Here is a 26055-nt window from a genome sequence, read left to right on the forward strand (position 1 = left end):
AATCCCACCCACACCACATGTTTCCAGGAGTCCCACTGGGACAGATACATGGACATGAGCACTTCACTGAGTTGATGACTCAACCACTTTTAATCAGAAAATATTTATTTCATGTGTAACTCCCGCCAGTCTCACAATTACTGCATTTTAGTACAGTACAATTTGTAATACCACTTCTACACAGAACATGACAGTATGTCATACAATGCAGACATAAAATGTCCAAGGGTCTTCAGAACCTTACTGTTCTTAAACCTTCAGCATAAATACCAAATATTTAAATTGCATAGAAATAAGTTAACACATCAAAACAACCCTAAAAAGTTTGCAGAAACTTCAGCTAGTGACTGGAAGCCACATTCTCATAAAGATTGCTTTTCTATTAAAGGAAAACAGACTAGCAGCTGTTTCACCCAACCAAGCAAATGACTGTGTGTCCGAGGGACATGTGCCTTGGCAGCACATTTCAGGACTGTAGCAAGTTACTGTGCTTCTTCTAATTGGATTTCACTTTGCAATCCTCCATATTTGTGGGCTCAGAGGCTAAATGCTTGGCAGCTCCAGAATCTGAAGCTCTGGTTATTCACAAGCCAGCAGGCATCCTGCACAGCCACAATGTGAAAGGCACAGCTTCACCGTACTGTCCATCTCGAGCTGCTCAGAGGAGCTGAGGGGATGGGCTATTGGGAATGTGCACTAGATTAACAAGCAGCCATTTCTTGAGCCACTGCTGCAGCATTATCCCTTCAGGTGATCAGGAAGATCTAAAGGGCTTGACACAATACCTAGCTGTCGCAGAGCTCTACAGAGATGTATTAATAAATACATAAATAAGCACAGGTTGCAATAACTCAGTGGAACAGGTTGAAGTTGAATGGAGCAGGCTGGTCTCTCAGACCCTCAAAAGAAGAGTTCAGCATGGCGAGCTGTCCAGCCTCAGGTTCCCATGCTCTCTCACACTGGTTTCCCAGTGTACAAACAGGTAGTTTCTGTTATAGTGGCTTGTTCATTTCCTCTGCTCCCCTCACAGCTTGGTAGATTTACTGCAACAGTCACAACAGAACACGGGTTAGAAGTGACATCCGGAAAGACCTCACCTGGGCTCATTTCTGCTGGTGCCTTTCCCCTCCACAGGCCCCCCGCCTGCATTCCCTGTGCACTCGCCTCCGGCTGCCCCCCTGGGTGCTGTGTGTGTCACGGGGAACAGGGGCAGTGCTGATACAGCCCATCAATGGCGTTTAGTGCCAGGGACCCCGCCAACCCCAGGTAGCAGCCCGGGGTCATGGCGAAGGGTGCAGACACTTCTTTAAACTCGTTTTCCTACATGAACCCTGGGCAGGGGCGGCTCTAGGCACCAGCGGGCCAAGCGCCCGCTTGGGGCGGCATCCTGGGGAGGGCGTCATTTGGCTCCGGTGGAGCTCCCGCCGTCATGCCTGCGGCGGGTCCGCTCTCCCCGGCTCCGGTGGACCTGCCGCAGGCATGCCGGCGGGAGCTCCACCGGAGCCACATGCCGCCCTCCCCAGGATGCCGGAGCCGCGGGAAGAGGGGACCCGCCGCGGGACTGGGGAAGGGCGGCGCAGCGCTCCGCGCTGCTTGGGGCAGCCTACTTTGTAGAGCCGCCCCTGCCCCTGGGCTTGGTTTCTCCCCTTACAATGGAGCTGGACTGATGGGCCCAGCTCCGGCTGCGGTTTGTAATGAGCAGTATCCACTGGTTAAGACTCAAAAAGAACAGGAGTCCTTGTGGCACCTTAGAGACTAACACATTTATTTCAGCATGAGCTTTCCTGGGCTACAGCCCACTTCTTCGGATGCACAGCATGGAACAGGCACACAGGAGAAATACATTTGTTAGTCTCTAAGGTGCCGCGCACTCCTGTTCTTTTTGGGGGTACAGACTAACAGGGCTGCTACTCTGAAACTGGTTAAGACTCAGTGGCCCGTCTCGCCCCTTGTCCCTGCAACACGGACACCTGCTTCCCACGAGTCTGCTGCCCATGCTCCCCTGACACGGCACAACGGCACTAGAGCTGCACCCGCGGGACACCGGCCGCTGGCACAACAGGGAGAGCGACACCCCCAGGCAGGTACCTGTTCAGGATCTTGGTGACGATCAGCTGGACCCAGGGCGCGGTGGGATCCAGACAGACTTTCTTGCCGTGCTTCGAGGTGGCTCTGCGAGGAGGCAGAGGGGAGAGCGGGGTGAGCGCGGGGCTGGTGGGGCGGGGAGGGGGGCGCAGGCTGGGGGGGGGCAGCAGGGCCCCGACACTTACATGACTTCTGGCACCCCGCAGTGGGGCCCCTCGGGGATCAGCTCCACGTGGGCGACGCGCTTGGGGTGGATCACCGCGGCCTCGGTCTGCAGGCAGTGGCACCGCAGCTCGCCGGCCAGGGGGGCACCTGCCCGGGAGGGGGAGAAAGACTCAGCTCCTGCCGGCGGCCAGATCCTCTGCAGGGGGGCGGCCCGGGACACACCCTGGGTCCGGTCCATGCCCCCGGCCCGGGCACTCCCCGGATCTGGCCGGCTCTGGGACACCTGGGTCCCATCCAGCCCGCCCTGGACTCCCCGCATCCGGCCGGCTCTCGGACCCTTGGGTCCCCTCCACCCCCGCGGTTCTCGGACAGCTGGGTCCGATCCGTCCTTCCAAGCCCCAGTGGGAAGCGAGACTCCCCCAGCCCGGTCCCGGTCCCGGTCCCGGCCCCCCCCGGCGCAGCGAGCCCCTCACCCCGGCACAGCGCGGCGCAGGCCGCTAGCAACAGCAGCAGGGCGCTGCCGGGGGCGAAGCTCTCGGGGCGGCTCATGGTCCGGGCTGGCGGCGGAGGCTGGTGCTGGGATCTGGGCTCGGCTCAGCTCTGAGCCACCGCAGCGCCCCGCGGCCGCTTTTATCCCCGCGGGACCCGGCCGGGAAATCCCCGGGGCAGAGGGGGCGGAGCGGCCGGAGAAACCCGCTTCAGCTGGGAGCCGCGCCAGGAAATCCCGCCCGGCGCCGCCAGGGCGCCCCGAGCGCAGCGGCCGCAGCGCCCGGCTCCCGCTGCCGCTCAGCCGGGCCGCGCCCCGCCGCAGCAGAGCGGAGCCCGCCGGGGCCCCACGGGCCGGCCGAGCGCAGCGCGCGGAGCCGGGGGAGGAGGTCGCTGGTGGGTCTCAGCTTCACGTGGTCTCGTAGCCCGGGGGGGCCACAGGGGCTGACACCCCCCAGTTCCCTGCCGTGGGGTGGGCCAGGGGCTGCTGGCAGCGAGAACCGGGGCCCGCTGGGGGCCGGGGCAATTGACAGGTTTGTCCCCATCCCGGCAGCGGGAGTCCTGCCCCCCGGGCTCCGCTGCCGCCTTACCCGGGCTCGGGGCCGCTCCCCGCCGCTCCCAGGCGTTCGCTGCCAGTGGCGAGCAGCGGGAAGCTGCGGGGACCGGGCGCCGCTTTAGCTCCACGCGGAGCGGCAGCAGCAAAGGCAGCGGGTCCCTGCAGCTCCCCGCTGTTCCTGCTGCCTCTTCCCAGGCCGCAGCTCCCGGCTTGCCGCTTCCAGCAGCTGCCCTGAAGGGAGGGAGCCTGGTGGCACCATGTGACCGAGCAGGGCCAGCAAACCCTGGCAAAAGTCTGGGGCGCATGTGACCCCCGTGTGCCCCCATCACCTCTGGCTTGTGCCCAGCGGGGAGGGGGTTTGGGGGCTTCAACAGGGCAGGACGGGCCCCGAGCCCCGGCAGGTGCCACCGGCTCTGGAACTGCTGAAGCTTGTCACATGTGGCTCGCAGGGTCAGACAGTTCAGCCACCCCTGTCCTAGCCAGTGAATCGCCCGGGGGGGGGGGAACTGGGCGCAGCCACCAACCTGGGGGGTCTGAAATATGCACAGTCCTGTGATTGCTCAGCTTGGGGGGGGGGAATGACGACATAGCTGAGCCCAGAATCCTGCTGGAGTTTGTGTCCTTCGAACTCCTTCAATTCCAAAATCGGTATCAGCCCCAGCCGAGTAGCAGTGATCTGGTGGGGGTGGGGAGAGCTCTGGGCTCAGCTGGGAGAAGTATTTCCTCCTACTCAAGTTGATCTCTACGGAAGCTAAAACTCCATGTCTGGTTTATTGCAAATGACTGAAAGCACATAGTAGGATGGGAGAAATCATTCATCCCACATCATTGACATAACCTTATTATTTATTTAGATTACACTAATGCCTAAAATGTAGTTGAGCAGGGAGTGAGATGTCTATCTCAGCTGACAGCTATGGCAGCCCTAAACGGTTCTTGCTCTGCAACCTTATGGGCAAATTACACAAACACCTGAAAATGACAACACATTCCAAACTGCGAGGAACAGTTTTACACACAAGTAGCTGTGCACTGAAAATCCCCAGGAATGCTGCATCTTCCAAAGCTAGAGCAATTCTGAGAATTGTGTGGGTCTTTCTGCCAACCCAGTTTATAATATTTGGCAACGTGTGTCAAGTTTGTTCCTTTGGTAAAAATTTCAATTTAATTTTCTTTATGCAGCAGATAGTCTGTGTGACCATCTTTTCTCCCATTTCAAAATAACAAATCAATAGCAGGTCTGTTCTGGGACTCAATCCAGGTCCAATTGAAATTAACAGCAAATCTCACTTTGGGTTCAGTAGGAGCAGAATGGGCCAGTGGGCAAAATCCCGGCGACCTTGAAATCAGTGGCAAGACTCTCATAGACATCAGTGGGGTCAGGGTTTCACCATTGACTTCAGTTGGTGCTTTAGGTGGACAAAGAATGAGAAACAATTGATGTTTAAATGGAGCAGGTTTTATTTTTAGTTTATTTCATGAAAATTTTTGAATGACACGTTTTGGGCCTGTTCTGGCAACAGTAATCACAGCTGGTAGAGCAGGGTAGCCCACTTTCTTATATGTTTCTTACAGAGGGGGAATTTTGTCATATAGAATGATTTATGCCCTGTAGCAGGAACAGAACTGTAAATCCTGTAAGCAGCAGTTTTTGTCCCCTAGCAGGTCTAGTGACACAAGTATGTCATAAATTAATAATAGACATGCAAAGCGTACAGCAGTAACAAGTTCTCTGGGGAGTATAAGTACCTCTTTTAGGTACCTCCAATTCCACTGGTTTCACACAGAAATCTTCAGCAGTATTTTCTTAAGTACAATCAATTTTCTGCCACCTTGTCAAATGTGTGCAATAGTTTGTTAAAATCTGAAATCACAGATATCATCAAGCAAAACTATTTATTGCCTGCATTTAGCAAGTGATATATTTTTTGATAAAAGAGTAGCTGAGAACTCTAGTATATGAAAAAATGCTCTTTAAGTTCAAACAAAACCATAACCAAGCCACCTGTAGTAAAATCTAATTTTACTTGGAATTATGAAACATTCTGTCACTTTTAAGAAAATACCCATGCTACTTCCAAATCTTGGACAATTGGATATTCCCTAGTGAGGCCAGAGGCTAGAGCGCAGTATTGGACTTTGGCTTTTAATGGAATAACTGTATTTCCAGCAACAGTTTTGTAAAGTCTCATGCAGCTGAATGGAAAGTTGGCAAGACCTCTTTTGACATGTGTTACAGTCCTTGCTAGACAGTTCCCATCCCATGTGGGACAAAATATGTGAGTGAATTTTTAAAGGAAAAATCATTCCTACTATGTCAACCGACACTTACTTACTTGAAGGTTCACCCTGAAAAAAAATGCGTCACTATCTTGCCTTTTGGTGAATTCCAATATGATACAGCATTAGTTCATCAGAGTTTCTGTTTAAGATACATTTATTTTTTAAAGATGAAGTTGAGTTTCAGGCATCCTCCAGGAATGAGGTAATCTTAACTCACGAAAGAGGCAGCAGCAACCCATTGCATGAAGGAGCTAAAAGACACCCTTGGGAATTGCTTAATGACATCTAGAAGGAAGATCGCCTTGGTCAGCAAACATGACTTGTCTACAAACATGTAACTTCAGCAATATTATTCAGGGAGTAGGAGCCTATTTCCTCAGTCACTTCCAGTTCACTTTCCTGTGTTGTAACTAACTAAACCCATTTGCTGTAATGCAAGGCAGAAGGACAATTGTGACGCGTCAGAATGTCTTAACCCTGTGACCAAAGTGTTTAACTTGCCCAAGAATTGACCTGAATCTTGGCCTGAAAGTTAAATCTGCCCTGAACTAGTTTTGAGGCCTTGTACAAACACCTTCCACATACTGAATGACAGAGAAATTAGAGATGTACTTAAAGTGCAAAAATGGCGGATAAATATTTGCTTGAACTGAATTCCCTTCGTCCAGGCTAATGCCCATTGTGCGTTCACTTTCCGTGACTGTTGGAGCAATAAGATTGCAGATTTTGCTGATGTGCAAGTAAGAAGAATTTGCAATGTGGGGATGTTTACACTAGTAGGGCTTGTGTAATCCACTAGGGAGTGTGTGTTACAGGTCCCCGCCGGCCGTGCCCCTTCTATGTAGGATAGGAGTCTGCTACAGGCCTAGCTTGGAGACTTTAGCTCAGCCTCAGTAGCTCATGGCTTTTAGCTCTGAAGATCCCGGGTCCAACACCAGTTTTGTCAGCCAAGATGGTGGTTGTCACATCAGAGCCAGGTTCTCTGGTGGAGGCAATAACAGACTCATATCAGACATTAGGAATGGCAATATACAAAAACCTGTAGGAGAACACTTCAACCTCCCTGACCACACAATAGCAGATTTTAAGGTGGCCATCCTACAGCAAAAAAACTTTAGGACCAGACTTCAAAGAGAAACTGCTGAGCTCCAGTTCATCTGCAAATTTAACACCATCAGCTCAGGACTAAACAAAGACTGTGAATGGCTTGCCAATTATAGAACCAGTTTCTCCTCCCTTGGGTTTCACACCTCAGCTGCTGGAACAGGGCCTCATCCTCCCTGATTGATCTAACCTCGTTATCTCTAGCTTGCTTCTTGCTTGCTTATATATACACCTGCCCCTGGAAATTTCCACTGCTTGCATCCGAAGAAGTGGGTATTCACCCACGAAAGCTCATGCTGCAAAATGTCTGTTAGTCTATAAGGTGCCACAGGATTCTTTGCTGCTTCTACAGAACCAGACTAACACGGCTACCCCTCTGATACATTTAGAAATAGCAAGACAGGAAATGTCTGGTGATAAGCGTCATCCTCTCTGTCCCCATGAGCCAAATACAGCGCGCACGGTCTACTGGTGCTTTGAAATGGTATTAGAAAAAGGCCTGAGATTACGCTGCAGGCTTTAAAGGAGCTGTCAGTGGAAGCAGAGGTATCTGCATAATGTTCTTCAATGAGGCTTGTGCTATGAAGGAGCTGATGCTGGAGATGGAAAGGTTGGGGCGCTTTTTTTTTTTTTTTTAAAGATCTGTTCACCACGTTTTGTCCAGTTTTGGCCAAAACATGAATCTGCTTAGCACTTGTGAGGCGTTCAAAAGAATTGTTGCTGGCAAGGTCCTGATATCTTCTCCCTGGCTAGTGAGGACAGGCGTGTGCCATCCCTTGTATAGAAAAGTACGACGGGATTCTAGAGCACGGTCCCAAAATCGCTCATCTTAGAGTCAGGACAGTGGAGTGATGCAGTGTCTGGGGATAGGACTCCACAGCTCTGTTCTCTACACTAAGCCAGATGGGCTGGAGTCCGGATACCAACAGCATCACGCATAAGGTGATTTTGCAGCCTGATAGCAGAGCAAGGTGAGGAGCTCTTCCCCAGAGCCTCATGAGATACCCTGGGCGGTGCTGCTCCTACATGGCAAGACATCCTACTTAACACAGACATCCCTTTGGAGGAGGACGTGTGGCCCACTGATTGGGCAGAACAGGAGCAGGCCCTGTGCTTTGTGTCCTCCCCCAAACATACCGAACCGAGGAGAAGGCATCCCAGTTTCACAGCTAGGTGGTGAACCAACCCAAAGCAACAAACGTAACGTCCTTGTGGGAGACACGCCGAAATGATTCCAGTGGTGAGAAAAGGAAAGGAGGGAAGAAAGAAGCTAATAATAGTAACTAGATCACTCCAAGTAAGTCCGATCATGGTGTGTAACCACAGAATCCAGAGCAGTTAGCCACCAGGAAAACACCAATTATTTAACCACAGCTCAGAAAATAAAGTGAGCACATTCCCCTGGAGCCAGAGCCAGCAATAGTCACGTTACACAACTACCCAGCACGGCTGGCAGCCAAAAGGAGGCTGAGCGCCTGAAGCCTGCCAGGGAGTTGTAGGCAGGCAGAGGTGAGGCAGCTACTCCAAATGCAGTGGGTGAGGGAATGGGGGTGGGGAAGGAAAGCCAAGCCAAGTGCAGAGAGAAAGGAGATCTCTCCGCATCCCCTCCCTCTTGGGTGTCTCCTTTGTCTTCCCACCCCATGTCCAGCTCTCTTGCCTTAGCTCAGGCGGCTCAGCCCCCCGGTGCTTCTCCAGCCCTGAAACGTGTATAAGTTCTTCTAGCCCAGGCCTGCACAACATACGGCCCACGGAGGGATTCTAAATCCCCCGCACACGCTCTGCGGGCAGCCCAGAGCCCTTTCAATCCCGGCCGCAGCTGGGATTTAAAGGGCTCAGGGCTCCCCGTGGCTTCAGGCAGCCCAGAGCCCTTTGAATCCCAGCCAGGGGCAGCCCAGAGCCCTTTAAATCACAGCCAGGGCTCCAGCGGCCGGGCGGGGGGCCAGGATTTAAAGGGCTGGAGCTCCCGTCAGTGGCAGGAGCTTTGGGCCCTTTAAATCCCTGCCCCAGCCCCATACAGCTCTGGGTTCCCCCAGCCGCCGGAGCCCCGGGCTCTTTAATTTGCCCCTGAGCGCTCCCAGCCACCTCTTCAGCTGGAAGCCCCTGGCTGATTTAAAATAAAGTATCACCTCCCTACCCCCAACTTTCCTGTTGGCCCACAGCTAATTTGGGGTGCTGGGGAAGGAGGATTTGTTTCTGCAGGGTTGGGCGTTGCTGGGGCGGGAGGCCAGGAGGTGCTGGCAGGGAGGGGGGGGGTGTGTTTCCACGGGGCCGGGGAGGTTCGGCCCTCAGCTGTTTTCTTTGGAGTAATGTGGCCCTCGCCGCTTTACGAGTTGTGCAGGCCTGTTCTAGAGGGAACTCACCTCTTGCCTGGCTGTGAAGCTTGTTTGATTCTGTCTCCTCCTCTTTCCCTGTTTTCTCTTCATTCTTCCTGTTCCCCTCCTCTGCTTCCCTTGCCCTTGCTGTTCTGTCTCACACACATCATCCCTGCCCTGCCTGTCCCTCTCCCATCCCCGTTGGTCTCCACACTCTCCATATCTGCTTCTCACCACCTTCTGCCCGTTCCCCCATCTCTGATCGTCCCTAGATGGGTCCTCCGTCTCCTTCTCCCAGGCCAGGCTTGTTCTCTCCTTCAGTCCACTCTGCCTTGGTTCTCCCAACCCTTCTCACTTGTGCTACTAACCTGCTCCCAGCACCTCCCTGCCATCCACCCACAATTATGTGTTCTTTCCCCTCACACAAGAGTTCTGCACATGCATCGTCTTCCTGTTAACTGTGTGCTGCTTTTTGTGCTGCCTGAGAGCAGAGCAAGGTGAGGAGCTCTTCCCGGAGCCTCATGAAATACCCTGGGTGGTGCTGCTCCTACATGGCAAGACACCCTACTTAACGCAGACAGGCCCTTCTTGTTACCTCTCCACTTCACAGCTGACTGTCACGGCCCCTCTGCATGCCCTAGCAAAGGATCAGTCCTGGGGCCAGAGGGGTGGAAAGAGGAGACAATCTTCACCATGAATTGGGGAACAGGATCTGAGAGGAACCAACAACATTTTTTTATGATGGACACCTACATTTATTTATTGTCTTTCCATTTGTCCCAGGAGGCAGATACCCAGTCCTTCCCCCAGCTTCCCTCACGCCTGCTGATCTGATCTTGTGGGTTTTCTACTCCAAAGGCATTTGTGTACATTTTCGTTTTACATCAGAGGTGAAATCTTGCCCTACTGAAGCAACTGGCAAAATCCAGGGCTTAGGGCTTGGATTCCAACCCATGAGGGCTTCGTGGGGCCAGAAAGGTGGTCTTTTTATTTTTTACTCCATGTTTCTATGGCACCTACCATAATGGGGCCCTTGACTATGGTTTCAAGGTGCTACAGCAATAATAATAATGATTAATAATTAATAAGAAGAGTTTTCTGATAAGGAACCTTCAAATCATTTGAGACTCACTCATCTCAAGGTAACACAGGTTCACGCCTCAGGTTAGAAACTGTCCACAAAATTAAATAGAAACCACAACCCGAGTGCTCATCCTGAAAGAGTGAACTCCTTCCAGGGTGAGAGCTGCATGACACTAGAAAATTATCTGCACAACATCTAGATGCCAAAACTGGGATTAGCTCATGGCTAGACTCTTCCACTATATAGTTAGAAGCCTCAATGTATGCATATGCTTGGTTACACAGCCAGGAGATGGTGAAATATGAGAGTGACTGAGGTGGTTCAGTGCCTATTAAAGCAGTGAGCAGCAGTGAATACGTTAATCTATTGTATCGGTAAAATTGGCACAGCAAAGGTCAATGGATCAGATTTCATGCTCGGATATGCTGAAGTGTCTGAAACGGAAGACCACAGGAACGGGAGTAACTGCACAAGCATGCGTCTTCGTAGGGGGATAGCGTGCCAACTGCTCGAAATGATGACACAGAGAGGACACAAAATGAATGTTGTAATCGAAGGATAAATGTGCAAGCCACATTTTCCACTTCCCAGCAATTTGTTTCATGTCGCTGTCACACTCTGGATGGGGAATGAAGACATTCTTCTTGGGTTTTTTGAGGGCATCAGAAAGCAACTGAGCAAACTTTGTTCGTCCTTGACACAGGACAAGGTAGGGCCTGTCCCTGCTCCCAGTAAGTGAATGCCGTTGTAGTGGACACTTTGGGTATCCTTAGAAGAATACAACCAAAAGCAGCGTTGGGCTGGATTTTCAAAACTGCTCAGCTCCCACTTAGATGGTCAGATTTCCAAAAGAGTCCTGCCCTCCACGGATCCACCAGAGCAACTGGATAATGGGCACTTTAAACACAAGGGGAGAGCCCAGACTTTCCAAATAGGAGCTGTCGTGTGATGAACTCCGTTGAAAAGGTGGCCATAGCTCTTTGAATACAGGCCATGGATTTTTTTAGTGGTGCCTAAAACTATGATCCTAAATACATATTTAGTTGCCTGTATTAAGCAACTTGGTTTTCAAAATGGCTGAGTGAGCACTCAGCACCCAGCATTGACTTCAGTTGGCAGCAGAGTTTGCCCAAAGTGCTCTATTTTTTTCAGGAGTGGCGCTGAATGGCAACACCAACAGCATAGTGGATAGGCATCTACTCCAGTCTTCTATTCCTAGAGTTCTCCTCAGCCACTGCACTTCAGCCTCGGTCGGAAGCTTTCATCCTGGCCTATCCACCATTAACAGAGCTGCCATCCCAGGCTCTGGAGACAGAGCAAAAAGCCACGATTTGTCATAACCGTCTATTCCCAAATTTACTCAAACATTTAAAAACCCATCTTCATAATTAAAAACTGGATGGATAGCCCAGTAGCCCCAAGCCCTCTCTTTATCCAGTGATCAGGTCAGCTTCTGCACACTTCTCCTTTTGCTGATCTCAAAAGACCATCTCTAGGGATGAGAGGACAGTCTCCATGACTAGTCCAGCCTCAGTTTTATTGCAGATACAGTCAATATTGCTGGTGATCTTTGTGATCTGGGCACCAAGAGGCTATCAGGTGCCCTTTTAATTTCGGGCAATTTCATTGGCTAAGTGTGTGTGTGTATTGATGCCATCTGTATGTCAGACCTGCTCAAGTGAGCGTAACTATGTCACTCGCTCATGACTGCAACCCCAGAAGGCCTAATCCATAGGATGAACACCACAGGTGACCAACGCTCTTCTTTAGCTACCAGAGGCAGGGGCTTTGTGGTGCTGAAGTCAAAGTTCCTGGCTTCAGTCTGGGATATGGCGTGTGTGTCGTTTAGCTGATGCTGGCAAAGTCTGTTGTTTGCAGCCACACAGCTTATTGCAGCCCCCTCTATTGTGTTCTCTCCCTTGCGGTGGTTAGACCACTGCTTTCACTGAGGGTCTTAGCCCTGGTCTACACTACAGGGTTAGGTCGAATTTAGCCATGTTAGGTCGATTTTAAAATGACTGCGTCCACACAACCAACCCCGTTCCGTCGACCTAAAGGGCTCTTAAAATCAACTTCTGTACTCCTCCCCGGCGAGGGGAGTAGCGCTAAAACTGACCTTGCTGGGTCTAATTTGGGATAGTGCGGATGCAAATCAATGGTATTGGTCTCCGGGAGCTTTCTGTGAATGGCTTGCCAACTACAAAAGCAGTTTCTCCTCCCTTGGTTTTCACACCTCAACTGCTAGAAGAGGGCCTCATCCTCCCTGATTGAACTAACCTCCTTATCTCTAGCCTGCCCCTTGCTTGCATATTATATATATATATATATATATATACACACACCCCTCTGGAAATTTCCACTACATGTATTCACTCACGAAAGCTCATGCTCCAATACATTTGTTAGTCTATAAGGTGCCATAGGATTCTTTGCTGCTTTTACAGATCCAGACTAACATGGCTACCCCTCTGATACAGAGCATAGAATGTTTCTACGCTCCCCCTATCATCTGCATCCCTGAGGTTATTGCAGATTAGAACATGAAAAAAACCGCACTCGCGATGACATGTTTTCCGAGCTCATGCTGTCCTCCTGCACTGATAGGGCCCAGCTTAATGCATGGAGGCCTTCAGTGGCAGAAGCCAAGAAAGAATTAAGTGAGTGAGAAGAGCGGAGGCAGGATGCGATGCTGAGGCTAATGGGGGAGCAAACGGACATGATGAAGCAGCTGCTGTGTGCTGCTGGCTAGTCGAGTGGGTGTTTGCACCAAAAATTAACTAGGCTTCTAGCAGCATCTGTTGGAGCTGCAGGAAAGCCAACAAGAGCACAGACCCCTGCTGCATCCACTGTCTAACCGCCTACCCTCCTGCCCATGTTCCATAGCCTCCTCACCCAGACGCCCAAGAATGCAGAATTGGGGCGGGGAGGCTCTGGGCACCCAGCCACTCCACTCCAGAGGATGGCCCAAGCAACAGAAGGCTGTCATTCAAACAGTTTGAAGACAATCACTGCTTCAAGACAAGAAGACAATCGCTGCTCCAAAGATTTTCCGGAATCTGTTCCCCATATTCATTAGTGTCAAACACCTATGTACAGTACAGTGGAACAGTGAACACCGTGGCATTGCCAACCAGTGATGTAATGAACACAGACTGCTAGAATAGCTTGTCTATAGGCCACAGTTCCTGTTGGGACTGTCCAATGTCTGGCTGCCCTGAGTGTATGACCAAATGATTCAGGAGACAATCCCATGGGCACTGCTAATTGGATTCTAAAACGATTGAACTTTACATAATGCAAAACAACCCCCTCAAGTCAGAAGCCCTGGGGAGGCTGCTTGACCCACTTTATGAAACCACCCTGTAATTTGGCACAACTGGTGGTTTGCTCAGGAGAGAGTCAGCCTGAAGAGCAGGTGTGTTGCATGCCAGGGCTGAGATGCGTAAGCAGAGTTTGCCCCTCCTTTATTCAGATTGGATCTGGCCAAAGCCAGTTCTGTTAACAACCTCGCTTATATGGAGGAGTCAGAGTCATTTAGAGAAAAAATATTTGTAGCTCAGGGAGGGAAAGTGTTGCTCTGCTGATCTGGGTGCAGCATTAGAAGTGTTTGCGTCAGAGAGAACGGAAGCAGGGGTGTAGGTGGGAGAGTTGGAATTGCAGGTGAGTTTCCGGGCCTTCTGAGACAGCAGGGACCTGATTCTGATCTCACTTCTGAACTCCACTCCCTTTGATGTACCCCACTGGTGAAACTGAGAGCACACTTAGACCACCTGTGGTTTCACTCACCTTAAATTCCCTTGGAATAGGCTTTCCCAGGCCTTTATCGCCCTCTCTCCACTGAATAGGACCAGACCCAGGCTTCCTCTGTGCCTTTCCAATATAGGTGATCCATTGAGTTGAAGAACAGTGAGGCGCTACCTTGTAATGTGCCTTCCCCTACTTCTCTAAAGAAAAGGCTCATCCAATCAGGATTTGAGCTGGAAATTATTTTGACTTATGCAAGAATCCTCTTTTTTCCCCATTCCATATAAGATAAATCGTTGTGCTAACTCATAATTTAATCTGGGGACATGGTTTGAGATGGAGCGGTTACAAACGATACTTTTAATATTTATTTCAGAGACAGAAGGTTATTTCTTATTGATGCTTATAACCAAATTTGTCTTCCCGAGGGGGTGAATATTCCTAACAATTTAGCTGCTGCTAAGTATCAACTGCCCAAGTCATTTTGTTTCACTTGAAATGGAACTTAAGCAACATAGAGTCCAACCGAGCCACCACTGAGTGCAGAATTCCCAGTGAGCTGATACAAGGTTCAGTCTAAACACTCCGGCCCATAACTCCATCCCGGTGCAAATTTAGACAGTGTAGCTGAGCCCTTGGGCAAATTCACAGGATTTAATTGCATGCATAATTTAAGACCAAGGTATGTAATATATGCTAATGAATGGAAATAAAGGCCAGGTACATTTTAGAAAACATGTATTTATTTAAAAAAAACTAAATAAACCTATTAGGCGCATACAATGGAAATTCCAGAATGAAAAGGTCCATTTAATCCCTAGAACATGCCTGGAACAATCTTTTGTTATATTTATGCTCTGGTGCAATTTTTAAAGGGGAGCAAATTATCTGACTTGGTGAATTCTTCTTAGAAGGTGAATAGATTTCTTCCATAGTTTGTAAGCATCGCTGTTATAATCTAGTGCTTAAAATGCAAGACACACTACAAAATGTGTGCAACATAGGGGCCTTGCCCTACAGAGTTTACAGATGGAAATCAGGTGACATAACTAGGCAAGAATTCAAGGGCAGGAAGAAGAGGAGATTCAGAAATGGCATTATGGCCATTCAAATTCTGCTGTTGTTTTTTTTAATTGTACCATCTGACATCCTTGTCATGCTGTCTGGAGTGACTCAGAACCGCGAGTGCCTGCCTCAGGGCAGACTGGCAAAAGCAGGGCAGACACCCCAGCCTGGTGGTATGTTCTATAATTAGGTTCCCCTAACCCAGTAACAAATGTGAACTCCCAAAGTACCACAGCAGCCTTAGAATGGAGTCACAGACAGTCTCCTTATTGAAGTGTCTGTCTTGCTACCCAGGCAAGCCGTGCTGTGTGATCAATGGTCACTTACACCCAAAATCACAAAATATTTCAGATAAGACCAGTCCCAAGAGATCAGTCACTCATCCAGCTCGAGTTGCATCGTAGTCTCACACCAAAGCCAATGAAGGGAGCTAATTCTGTAGGAAGTTAACTAAAGGGTGATGAGAGTTATTGAGAGGTTAAAGCAGGTACAACTATATGTACGGGTGAGTCACAGTCTATAATTTCAAATGGGAGCAGAGATGTTGTGATCTGCCATTTTCTCAGAAGTCTTTTGGGGCTACCCAGGATAACTCTGGGGATCTCCATCTTCTCGTTCAGCTGTTCTGCCCTATTACAATACAAACAGTCCAGAGGTGAAGAACTTTTCCTTGTGTCTGTACTTATAGCTTCTTCTCACAAAAAAACAAATAGTTTGGCTATCCACTTGGTCTCTTTCTTTGCTGGCAGAGAGAGAGGAGCGCATTTACTCTTTGATCTCTGATCACGCACAATGACCACTTGCTTTGAAACAGGAAAGAATTAGCACTTCCCTATTAAAGTTCTTCATTTGCATTACACAAGGTTTTTTTCTCATGTGATGGGTTTTTTAGTTAGAAAGGGGAGATATACAATGTACATGTTTGCCATTCCACTATAACAGGATACACCACTGTGTAGTCTTATTGACTTCAGGGAGAACAGACTTTTGCACAAGAATAAATTTTGGTCCCATCTGCTTTTTCACACCTGGTATAAGCAGAATCTCTGAGCACTTTAAGGGAAATAAAAAAAAGCAAGGTCTGCTTGATTTACACATGTAAACAAAACAGGAAGCGCTCCCTTCATTCTACACCAGCCTTATAAACAAACCCCAGGCCTGATGTAACAAGGGTGTCACTACAGCAGCCTCGCTGGATTGTTCTTTTGAAATATACTTAATGGTTCTTTTAAGATGCTGGTTTTCAAGGAAGTCTTTTTGTTCAGTGGGACAGAGAACACAACAGGGAATAGCTCTCTTTTGTAAACTCCTAGTCATTCAAAAGCTGAAAGGCTTTAGATTAAGTTTGTTTAATGTTTTTACAGTGATTTTTGAAAAGCTAATCTAGTACAGAAGTGCTAAATATTCTGACAGGGCAACCATCTAAAGATCTGTGTCCCTTCTAGCTGTTACCTTTTTCTTACAGAAAGCTTAAAACAAACAGATGCAAACCTTAGGGGGCTGGTGCACACAGAACTCATGCTTAAGAAACCTCATGTCAGAGCTGCTGATCACACATTCTAGAACAGACCATACAATGCCGCCCAATGTAATTTTCCCACTACTACTTCCTCTACTCCAGTGGAGTTTACACCAGAGTAGTTTTCTTTTACATAATATAAAGTTGGCTGCCTCCCAGACTGCAGTCAGAGCGAGATAGGGTATATGGTATAGAGTCCAAGCTTGGGGAAAAACACCTGCAGGGCTTGGCTTTGCACTGTGCCATGTGGAGAGCTGAAGGGAGAAGCACCAGGTTGAAAGAGGAGCAGGATGGAGGATGTTGCAGTGTTCGTCCTCATTCAGAGGAGCACTCCACTACCTTAGAGAAGGACAGCGTAGCATCATTCGTGCTGCCTCTTACTCGGAAGTATCTGTTTGGAGAATTGAGTGTCGTGAGACTAGAATAAACTTGTTAATTCTACAGAAATAAAAATATGTAAATGTGTGTAGAAAAAATGTTTGATGACTTCATAATTTTGTTTGCAATATGTCATTCACATTTAGGCCCTACCCTCCCATTAGCCGTAGGCCCCTCATAACCTTAATCCGGCCCTGACTCTGATATTTGAAATTGGATTAGTTCAGCTCTTCAGCTTCCTGAACCTTGCTTTGATAGTAGTCACTGCTGCACTTATGTGGAAATCCAGTAATTCTTCTAGATACGTGGGCTAGGTCTCCAAAATAACCTCTTTCTCTCTCCCTCTCTCTTTTTTTTAAGTGGCTAGATGGACTTGACCTCGCTTCAGATGTCAGTCATTTGTCCTGCAGGCAGATATAGCCAAGGTGCTTGACTCTTGTTATCTTGCTAAAGATAAAATGCTCTGCATTGCAATGCTGGAAATCCAATGTTTTCTCCCTCTAACAATAATCCCCAAAATAGTCTTGTAAAACCAAGTAACTGGCCTGAGTCACAAAACCAATTTGTAAAGTGTTAGGTTCTCTCCAGTTACTTTTTTGTTTGCTTTTTAAAGAGCCCAGTAGCTCAAGAAGAGGAAACTGATTCAGATCTCACCTATACTGATATCAATCAGGAGTGTACCTCCGCTGAGTCAGGTGCACTGAAGGTGAGATTTACAGGGGTATTGAGGCTTCTAATGGGATTTTCACATACACCTAAGCAGGTTAGGTGCCTAATTCTGTTGGTTTCAAGGAGAGTTAGGCATTTAGCCTGATTAGGCGCTGTTGAAAATCCAACTAGGCACCTACCTTCATCTTTAGGCTCCTAGACACATTTGTGCTGCGCCTCTCCCCGGGGCTGTAGGCATCTGGGTGCTTCTGAAAATTCTATTAGTCACCTAACGCTTAGTTGCCTTTAAAAAGCTGGCCCTGAGTGCTGCTGTGTAGGGAGAGTGGAAAAGTCGGCTTCACTCACTTTTAGGTCATCACACCCCCCACTCCCAATCTGGAAGCAGCTCTGAACTGAGCTGGTGTCCCGCCGCAAGTACGAGCAGCCTAAAATTCACAGGCAGTGGCAGAAACCCTCCCTAGAGCTGCTAGGAGGCTTTACATGGGCCGCTTAGCAATTCCCCAGCGATGGAATGATCTTGCTGGGAGCCAGGCTTTCAGGGCAGGTGCACCCCGCTGGAGTGGCACACGGCTGCCCCAGCACAGGAGAAGATGAAGGCCACAAACTGGTGTAGGAATCAGATTCACTCTGATGCACTTGCCCTTAGTTCTGCTATTCTTTCCATCATGGACCGTCTTCGTTCAATTAAGCACTGTGGTTCAGATCATTACTATGGTTCACCAGCCACATTCCGAGAGGAAAAAGTAGCTATTTTCTAAGTTATGCTTTATAGACTTCAACTCCCGGTACACTACATGCAAAAAATAGTTGACATTTCTTGGCCCTTGATCGGGACAGAATATACAATTGAGATAAAATAAGAGCTGATCTACCATTCTTTTCTAAATGTACCCCCGTAAAGGGACAGCTGTGACTCCTAATTGTTCATTGTCAGCAATAAGAAAGACACACAGAACTATGGTTATTCCTTAAGTAAATACTACAAAGGGATATAACAAACAGAGAACTGATACGTATTGCAATCTAAATGCGTCCTGACTAAAAGCTGACACATACTGGCATAAAATAAACCAGAAAAAGGTATCATCCAAAAGGCAGCTGTTCAATGTACAGATCCCTATCAGTTAGAAGTGTTTGGTTGTACCTACTTACCTCAGTTATCCTACAGGTGGGATTACTTGTGCTTCTGGGAATATGTCATAAGAGTGGATCTTGTGAGCTTCTTTGGCATTGGGAATAAATGTAAGATTAAGGCCAGGTCTACACTAGAAACTAAAGTCCCTTAGGGGAATGAATTTTTTACAACATTTCTAAACTGGCAAAAGCCCTAAAGAAACTACAACATCTTCTCAAGAAGCTCCCTAAAGAAACACAACAAATCTACACTGACACACCCCTGGAGCCCTGACCAGGGGTATTCTATCTGCTACCCCAAACTGTAGATGCCCTATCATCTCAGGCATTGGCACCCTGACAGCAGGATTATCTGGCTATGTAGACTCTCTCCTCAGGCCCTACGCTAACAGCGCTTCCAGCTATGTTCGAGACACCACTGACTTCCTGAGGAAACTACAATCCATCGGCGATCTTTCAGAAAACACCACCCTGGCCACTATGGATGTGAAGCCCTCTACACCAACATCCCACACAAAGACTGACTACAAGCCATCAGGAATAGCATCCTCGATACCATCACGGCAAACCTGGAGGCTGAACTTGGAGACTTTGTCCCCAAATGTGAAATGGTTGTGGGTGAGGACAATGTATACCTTCAAGTCAGCAGGACTGCTATGGGTACCCTGCATAGTCCCACAGTATGACACCATTTTTATGGCTGACTTAGAACAACGCTTCCTGAGCTCTCGTCCCCTTACGCCCCTACTCTACTTGTGCTACATCGAGGACATCTTCATCTGAACCCATGGGAAGGAGGCCCTTGATGAATTCCACCAAGATTTCAACAATTTCCACCCCACCATCAACCTCAGCCTGGACCAGTCCACACAAGAGGTCCACTTCCTAGACACTACTGTGCTAATAAGTGATGGTCACATAACCACCACCCTATACTGGAAACCTACTGACCGCTATACTTACCTACATGCCTCCAGCTTTCATCCGGACCACACCACATGATCCACTGTCCACAGCCAACCTCTAAGATACAACCACATTTGCTTCGATACCTCAGACAGAGACAGACACCTACAGGATCTCTATCAAGCGTTCTTAAAAGTAAAATACCCACCTGGTGAAGTGAAGAAACAGGTTGAGAGAGCCAGAAGAGTACCCAGAAGTCACCTACTACAGGACAGGCCCAATAAAGAAAGTTACAGAATGTAACTAGCTGTCACCTACAGCCCCCAACTGAAACCTCTCCAGTGCATCATTAAGGATCTACAACCTATCTTGAAGGACAATCCCTCACTCTCACAGACCTTGGGGGACAGGCCAGTCATCCCTTACAGACAGCCCCCCAACCTGAAGCAAATACTCACCGGCAACTACACACCACTCAACAAAAACACCAACCCAGGAACAAAACCCTGCAACAAACCCCGGTGCCAACTCTGTCCACATATCTATTCAAGGGACACCATCATAGGACCTAACCACATGAGCCACGCCACCAGGGTTCGTTCACCTGCCCATCTACCAATGTGATATATGCCATCATGTGCCAGCAATGCCCCTCTGCCATATACATTGGCCAAACCAGACAGTCTCTACACAAAAGACTAAATGGACACAGATCTGACATCAGGAATCACAACGTTCCAAACCAGTAAGAGAACACTTCAGTCTCCCTGGTCACTCACTAACAGACCTAAAAGTGGCAATTCTTCAACAAAAAACCTTCAGAAACAGACTCCAACATGAAACTGCGGAACTGGAATTAATTTGCAAACTGGACACCATCAGATTAGGCCTGAATAAAGACTGGGCATGGTTGGGTCATTACAAAAACTAAACCTAATTTCCCCAATACTAATTTCCCCCTATTGTTACTCACACCTTATTGCCAACTGTCTGAAATGGGCCACACATTACCACTTCCAACGTTATTTTTCCTCCCTTGGAATTCTGCTGTCAATTGAATTGTCTCATTAGACTGAGCTCACACTTGGTAAAGCAACTCACATCTTTTCATGTATTTATACCTGCTCCTGTATTTTCCACTCCATGCATCTGATGAAGTGGGGTCTAGCCCACGAAAGCTTATGCCCAAATACATTTGTTAGTCTCTAAGGTGCCACAAAGACTCCTCGTTGTTTTTGCTGATACAGATGAACACGGCTCCCACTCTGAAAAGTGTAGGTTCAGTTGTCCTGGCAAACAAGTCCTCATGTCAGCATAGCTAATTTTGTTCAGGGAACCAGTATAAGCTACACTGACAACAGCCCTTTTTTGCCGGTATAAGGTGCATCTACACTAGACTCGTTTGGCAGTGTAGCATTGCCAGTTCAGCTATACTGGCAAATCTTTTCAAGGGCAGCCTAGGTCTAAGCTTGTAGGCCTGAGCATACTCCTGTCAGAGTACTAGCAGTGAGATGATAGAAATGGAGGGAACCCAGGGGTGGTGTGGCCCTGTAGAGAACCTTGCCTCAGGCCATGCGGAGTCAGCCAGGGGCAGATGCTTTCCACTTGCCCACTACTGTCTCAGTCTCTCCATTACAACTCACACTCCTCAGAACTTGGCCCCAGGGTGACCGGGAACAAGTCTGTCCATCTGATAACCGTCCACCATACTAGTAACTTTTAGACAACATTTACAAAAAAAGAGTCATAGGATTTTGCTTTTGACCAAGCCATGAACATACCTTACTATGCATGAGGAGATCCAACAGAGATTGAGGACACTACAGAGGACTATTGTGTTAGAGGAAAACTCCTGGTTAGGGTGTGGAGGAAAAAAAAATGCCAGAGAATAAGACTAAGACTATATCCTACAAACAGAGGGTCAAAACTCCTGGCCCCATTGCAGTCGATTTGGAGTTTTGACCTTGATTTCAATGGGGCCAGGATTTCAGGTGTTCAAAATCAATGTACGGAGAAAAGTAGGAGCTAACTCTACTAACCCTCCCAGAATATCCAATCAAAGAAATGCTCAGGGAAACTCAAGAGTTGAATGTCTTCTTAACCTGCCACATGATAAGACAAAAGAATATAAAGGGATAGTCATATTAATAATAAAAAAATAATAATGAGTTATAGAAACCCACCAGTTACACTGATCTAACTACACGGCGATGTTGTACATCTTTTATATTTAATCCATTCACAAGGAGCGTGATTGGAAGGATAACGAACTAATTTCAGGGCCATCTAGGAAGGGGTTTTACCCACAGCCATGTGACTCATTTTGCAATAGCATCTTGCACAGTTTTGGAATTTCCTGACACAAGCTAAACACAGTGCTGCCTCGCACGCCCCAGGACGGTATATAAGAGGGTTGGTTCCACAGCTCAGACATCAGAAATCTCCGAGACAACAAGAGAGCTCCCTGCTCCTTCCTAGCAAGCAGAGCCAGGAGAGTCCAAGAGGGAAGCTCGTCTCACCTCTCATCATGAACGGCAAGTTGGTTGCTGCTGTCTTGGCTCTTTTCCTAACCTACGCAGCGGTGTCAGAAGGTAAGAAAATCCTTCCTCAGGCTCACAGGACTTTGCTTAGTTATGCGCATATTGTGCCTGGAGAGACATTTTCATTTTAGGCTTATTTTAAAAAACTTGAGGTCTTGTTAAAAGTTTTTCAAACAATCTTCATTTGAGAGTAGGGTGACCAGATGTCCTGATTTTATAGGGACAGTCCCGATTTTTGGGTCTTTTTCTTATATAAGCTGCTATTACCCTCCACCCCCGTCCCGATTTTTCACATTTGCTGTCTAGTCACCCTATTTGAGAGAGCTGTAAATCAGCAGCTCTTCAGAGCAGTGACTGACACCTGGTGGAAAATTTTGAGAAACAGTCTCTCTGCTATAGAAAGTTATGCTTCTGCCTCATTCTCAACATCTGCTTTTCCCCTGGTTCTAAAGACAGGCTAAAGGCGGGTTCGTCTGATTGCAATGTTCATCTGTGCCTCTTGCTTGTCTCAAACACAGGAGGCTTTAACTTGGAGTGGGGAATAAGCAATAGGAGCACAGAACAAGATCACAGATAGTCCTCAAAACTGAAGAAAAGCAAGGGGCCAGTTCTTAGCCTCAGTTACATGATTTTAAATCTAGGCTCATCATCATTGTAACTAGATCAGAATCTGGCCAAGCAAGAGCAGGTTTAAAAAAGAAAAACTGGTGACTTAGAATTGTCTTTAAAAACAAATCCAAACATTATTTTGCAGCAGCATCAACTGCTCTCCATACCTTTTCATAATTAGCTTTTAGAGGTGAGGACCAAGGTAACCTTTTAGCCAAGACCCTTGTGGAAAAACAACAGAGAGCAAGCATGTCTGATCAAGCAACAAGCAAAACCAAGCCCTCTGCTTCACATGTATAGATGGCGAGATACTCAGCTAACCCGACACAACTCTTGTTATTTTCCAGGGATGAGTCTGGCAAGGATGGGGAATGAGCTCCGATGCCAGTGCATCGACCTGCATTCCAAGTTCATCCCTCCCAGGAACATTCGGGATGTGAAGCTGACCCCAAGCGGACCTCACTGCCAGAACACTGAAATCATGTAAGTAGTTTTGCAAGATGCTACCTGCTGCTAAACTAGGAGGAGACTGCTTTGCCTTGTGCTGGTCCAGGAGTTTTCAAAGGGGTGGGAAGCACTAGCAGGCCCACACCACCCAGGGAGACCCCTAAACGTGATTTTTAGTCTTTCTAAAGATGTAATTTTAGGTATTGCACTTTGCTTTTCATAGTGTCCAGGATCTCTGGGGTGGAAATACAAATGCCCATGGGGAATAATGGGCATTATCTATAGAGTGCTAGAACCTGCATTAGAAGGACAGGAAAAATTATTAATACCCAATACAACCTTTCAACCCAATTCCTCCAGTCCTTCTGCAGGCAAAACTCCCACTGAAAATTCTCCACTGAGTACATAAGTGGTTTCCCTGACAGAGGAATGCAGGATTCAGCCCTTTATGTAAAAAGCAATACCAATGCAGGCAAAGACATTTTATATATATACACGTCCAGAGAGAGAGAGAGAGAGAGAGATACCAGGCAATATTTAAAAAAAACAAAAAACTTGAATGCATATATATAGGGGGAGGGAGATTTTTTTTTTTTGCACACCTGGAACATTTTTAAGCAAACAAATGTAGGGCCAGATCCTCAGCTAGTGTAAAATGGTGTAGCTATCTAATGAAGTCAATGTAATTATATCAATTGACACCAGCCGTGCCTGTAGTTTAAGAGGTTGAAAGATACCCTGATGAGAGTCCACAGAGTCCCCCAAGTCGATAGATGCCTGACCTTTGTTTTCCTTCTTTGCAGCGCTACTCTCAAGGACGGCAGAGAAGTGTGCTTGGATCCCACTGCTCAATGGGTGAAGAGAATCATTAAAGCAATTTTGGACAAGTGAGTCATTCATTCTCAGAAGGATTTCATGAAAAAATTATTTTCAAAGAATAGCTAGGTGGTTCCTTAGCACAAACTGCGTAAGAGTGACCTCTTCTCAGGGCATAGTAATCTTCCCCAAACTTGTCTCTCTCAATCCAGTAAATAAATAATCACCATATCCTATCTTGAAGGTGGCTCAGTGGTTAGATTATGGAACTAGGTTCTTCTTGTTCCCTGCTCTGCCCCAGACTTCCTGTGTGAGCTTGGGGAGGTCACTGATAATGGCCACATATACTGGGCAGCTGCAACTCCTTCTGGAGACAATTGGACTCACAGGTGCTCGGTGCTTCTGAAAAACCAGGGTGTCGTCCCCACCACTTGATTTTCCTTTGGTGTGAACCAAGAGTAACTATGTCCAAGTTAGTGAAGTTTCACTGATATGGTTGAGAGCAGGCTCAGAGCCCCAAGAGTTCTCAGGTTCTAACTAGTGAGAATTGTTCCATGAGCAGGTTTCTAAGCTGTTCCTTTTCTCCCCCTCTTTACAGAGATCAAGCCAATGCTGAGGCAAAACGCTAAGAGAAACCAAAGAAGAAAAATCTCAGATGTTCTCCAGTTTCCCCTTGAAGGAAACACCTCTGTGAAAATGCCAGTCCATCTGCAAGCAGCCCACCTCCTTCTGTTAACATGTTTTCAGGCAGACTCCAGCTAGCAGTACCTATTTTCTATTTATGTATTTATTTATTGAGGTGCTTCATTTTAGGAGAGTTTAAAAAAAATGGCTCAGTTGTGCATGGGATATGCCACTTTCTGCAGTTGAAAGCACTGGATGGGGAAAAGTGATTTGCTGAGGGAAATGACCCTTTGGAAACCACTGAAGCTGAACAGGGCTGTATGAGTGCAATGCACTTGCAGCACAGCTGTATTTATTGTAAGCCTGGCTCTTTCCCTGTTAGAGCAGCAAACTGGCAACAGTTACCCCTCCCCTGCAACGGGTATGTTGCATCAACAGCCTGAGGCTGGCTACTGCCTGGGGTTCTGTGGCTTTCCGAAATGAAGCAGCCAAAGTGCTGTTATTTGGGGAGCATTATGTATTGTGCTATAGCACATGAATGTTTTTCTCTCTCGCTCTCTATTTAAAAAGGTAATATTTGAGTAGAAAAAAACAAACTATTTATTTAAGTGATTTTTGATTCATCTGGATTCTAATATGTTAATTCCTTATGAAGATAGAATATTTCACATTCCTGCTGTTGTGTGTGTTAGGATTTTGTTATGTTAATTATTTTATTTATTTTATTCAATGAATGGAAAAAATGTTGAGGCTCATGTTGCAATTTTTTTATTCCTGTGCACTTTGGAATTCAATCATTTTTACATTAAACTATATGCTTAAAAAATAGATGTGTTCTGTTTCATAGTTGTTGGCACTTGGCTTGATCTTTGTCATCAGAAAAGGTCATGGTATAAAAATATCAAGGTTTAAAAAAAGAACTAACTAAATTCCTGGAGGATGGGTCCCTCAATGGCTATTAGCCAGGATGGGCAGGGATTGTGGCTCTAGCCTCTGTTTGCCAGAAGCTGGGAATGGGCGACAGGATGGATCACTTGATGGTTACCTGTTCATTCCCTCTGGGGCACCTGGCCTTGGTCACTGTTAGAAGACAGGGTACAGGGTTAGATGGACCTTTGGTCAGATGCAGTATGACCGTTCTTGTGTATCACTGCCCAGTTTCCAGACTCAGGTTGAGCTCAACTGCAGATTTGCAGCAGGTGGAAGTAACCCAGTTAGGGTTAAGTTGGCATATCTCAAAACCATGGCCAAATGCAAGCTCAGTGAGCAAAGGGTGCAGAACACACTGGACCTGTTCTGGTGGCTCAATGCCATGCACACTCCGAACCTTCTTCTCTGGGTGCTCCATGGGGTTTGGTCTCCACAGTTCTGAAAGGGATGAATTAATGTTGGGACTGGGGGGGCGGGGTGGCTGCTCCTTATAGCAATGGCTCTCAACCTTTCACAACTACTGCACCTCTTCCAGGAGTCTGATTCATCCTGCATTCCCCAAGTTTCACCTCACTTAAAAACTACTTGCTTACAAAATC

At 47.6% G+C, this 26055-nt stretch overlaps 3 protein-coding genes across 3 annotated transcripts in view; 2 read left to right on the forward strand and 1 right to left on the reverse strand.

Moving 5' to 3' along the window:
• LOC120406410 (growth-regulated alpha protein-like) overlaps positions 1-26055 on the forward strand; it is a 145371-nt gene that overhangs the window by 18540 nt on the left and 100776 nt on the right. The window lies entirely within an intron of this gene.
• On the reverse strand, positions 88-2840 carry LOC120406414 (growth-regulated alpha protein-like). Its single transcript, XM_039541263.1, has 4 exons — positions 2724-2840; positions 2271-2397; positions 2089-2172; positions 88-1043 (listed from the first exon to the last, which is right to left on the reverse strand). Exons 1-4 carry the CDS (start codon positions 2797-2799, stop codon positions 1025-1027), a joined length of 306 nt encoding a protein of 101 aa, XP_039397197.1. The 5' UTR covers positions 2800-2840; the 3' UTR covers positions 88-1024.
• On the forward strand, positions 21913-25148 carry LOC120406412 (interleukin-8-like). The gene is made up of 4 exons (XM_039541261.1): positions 21913-22081; positions 22987-23122; positions 23890-23973; positions 24501-25148. The coding sequence occupies exons 1-4, from the start codon at positions 22018-22020 to the stop codon at positions 24529-24531; spliced, it is 315 nt and encodes a 104-aa protein (XP_039397195.1). The 5' UTR covers positions 21913-22017; the 3' UTR covers positions 24532-25148.

This window comes from Mauremys reevesii, linkage group 5 (genome assembly GCF_016161935.1).
Source record: "Mauremys reevesii isolate NIE-2019 linkage group 5, ASM1616193v1, whole genome shotgun sequence".
NCBI lineage: Eukaryota > Metazoa > Chordata > Testudines > Geoemydidae > Mauremys > Mauremys reevesii.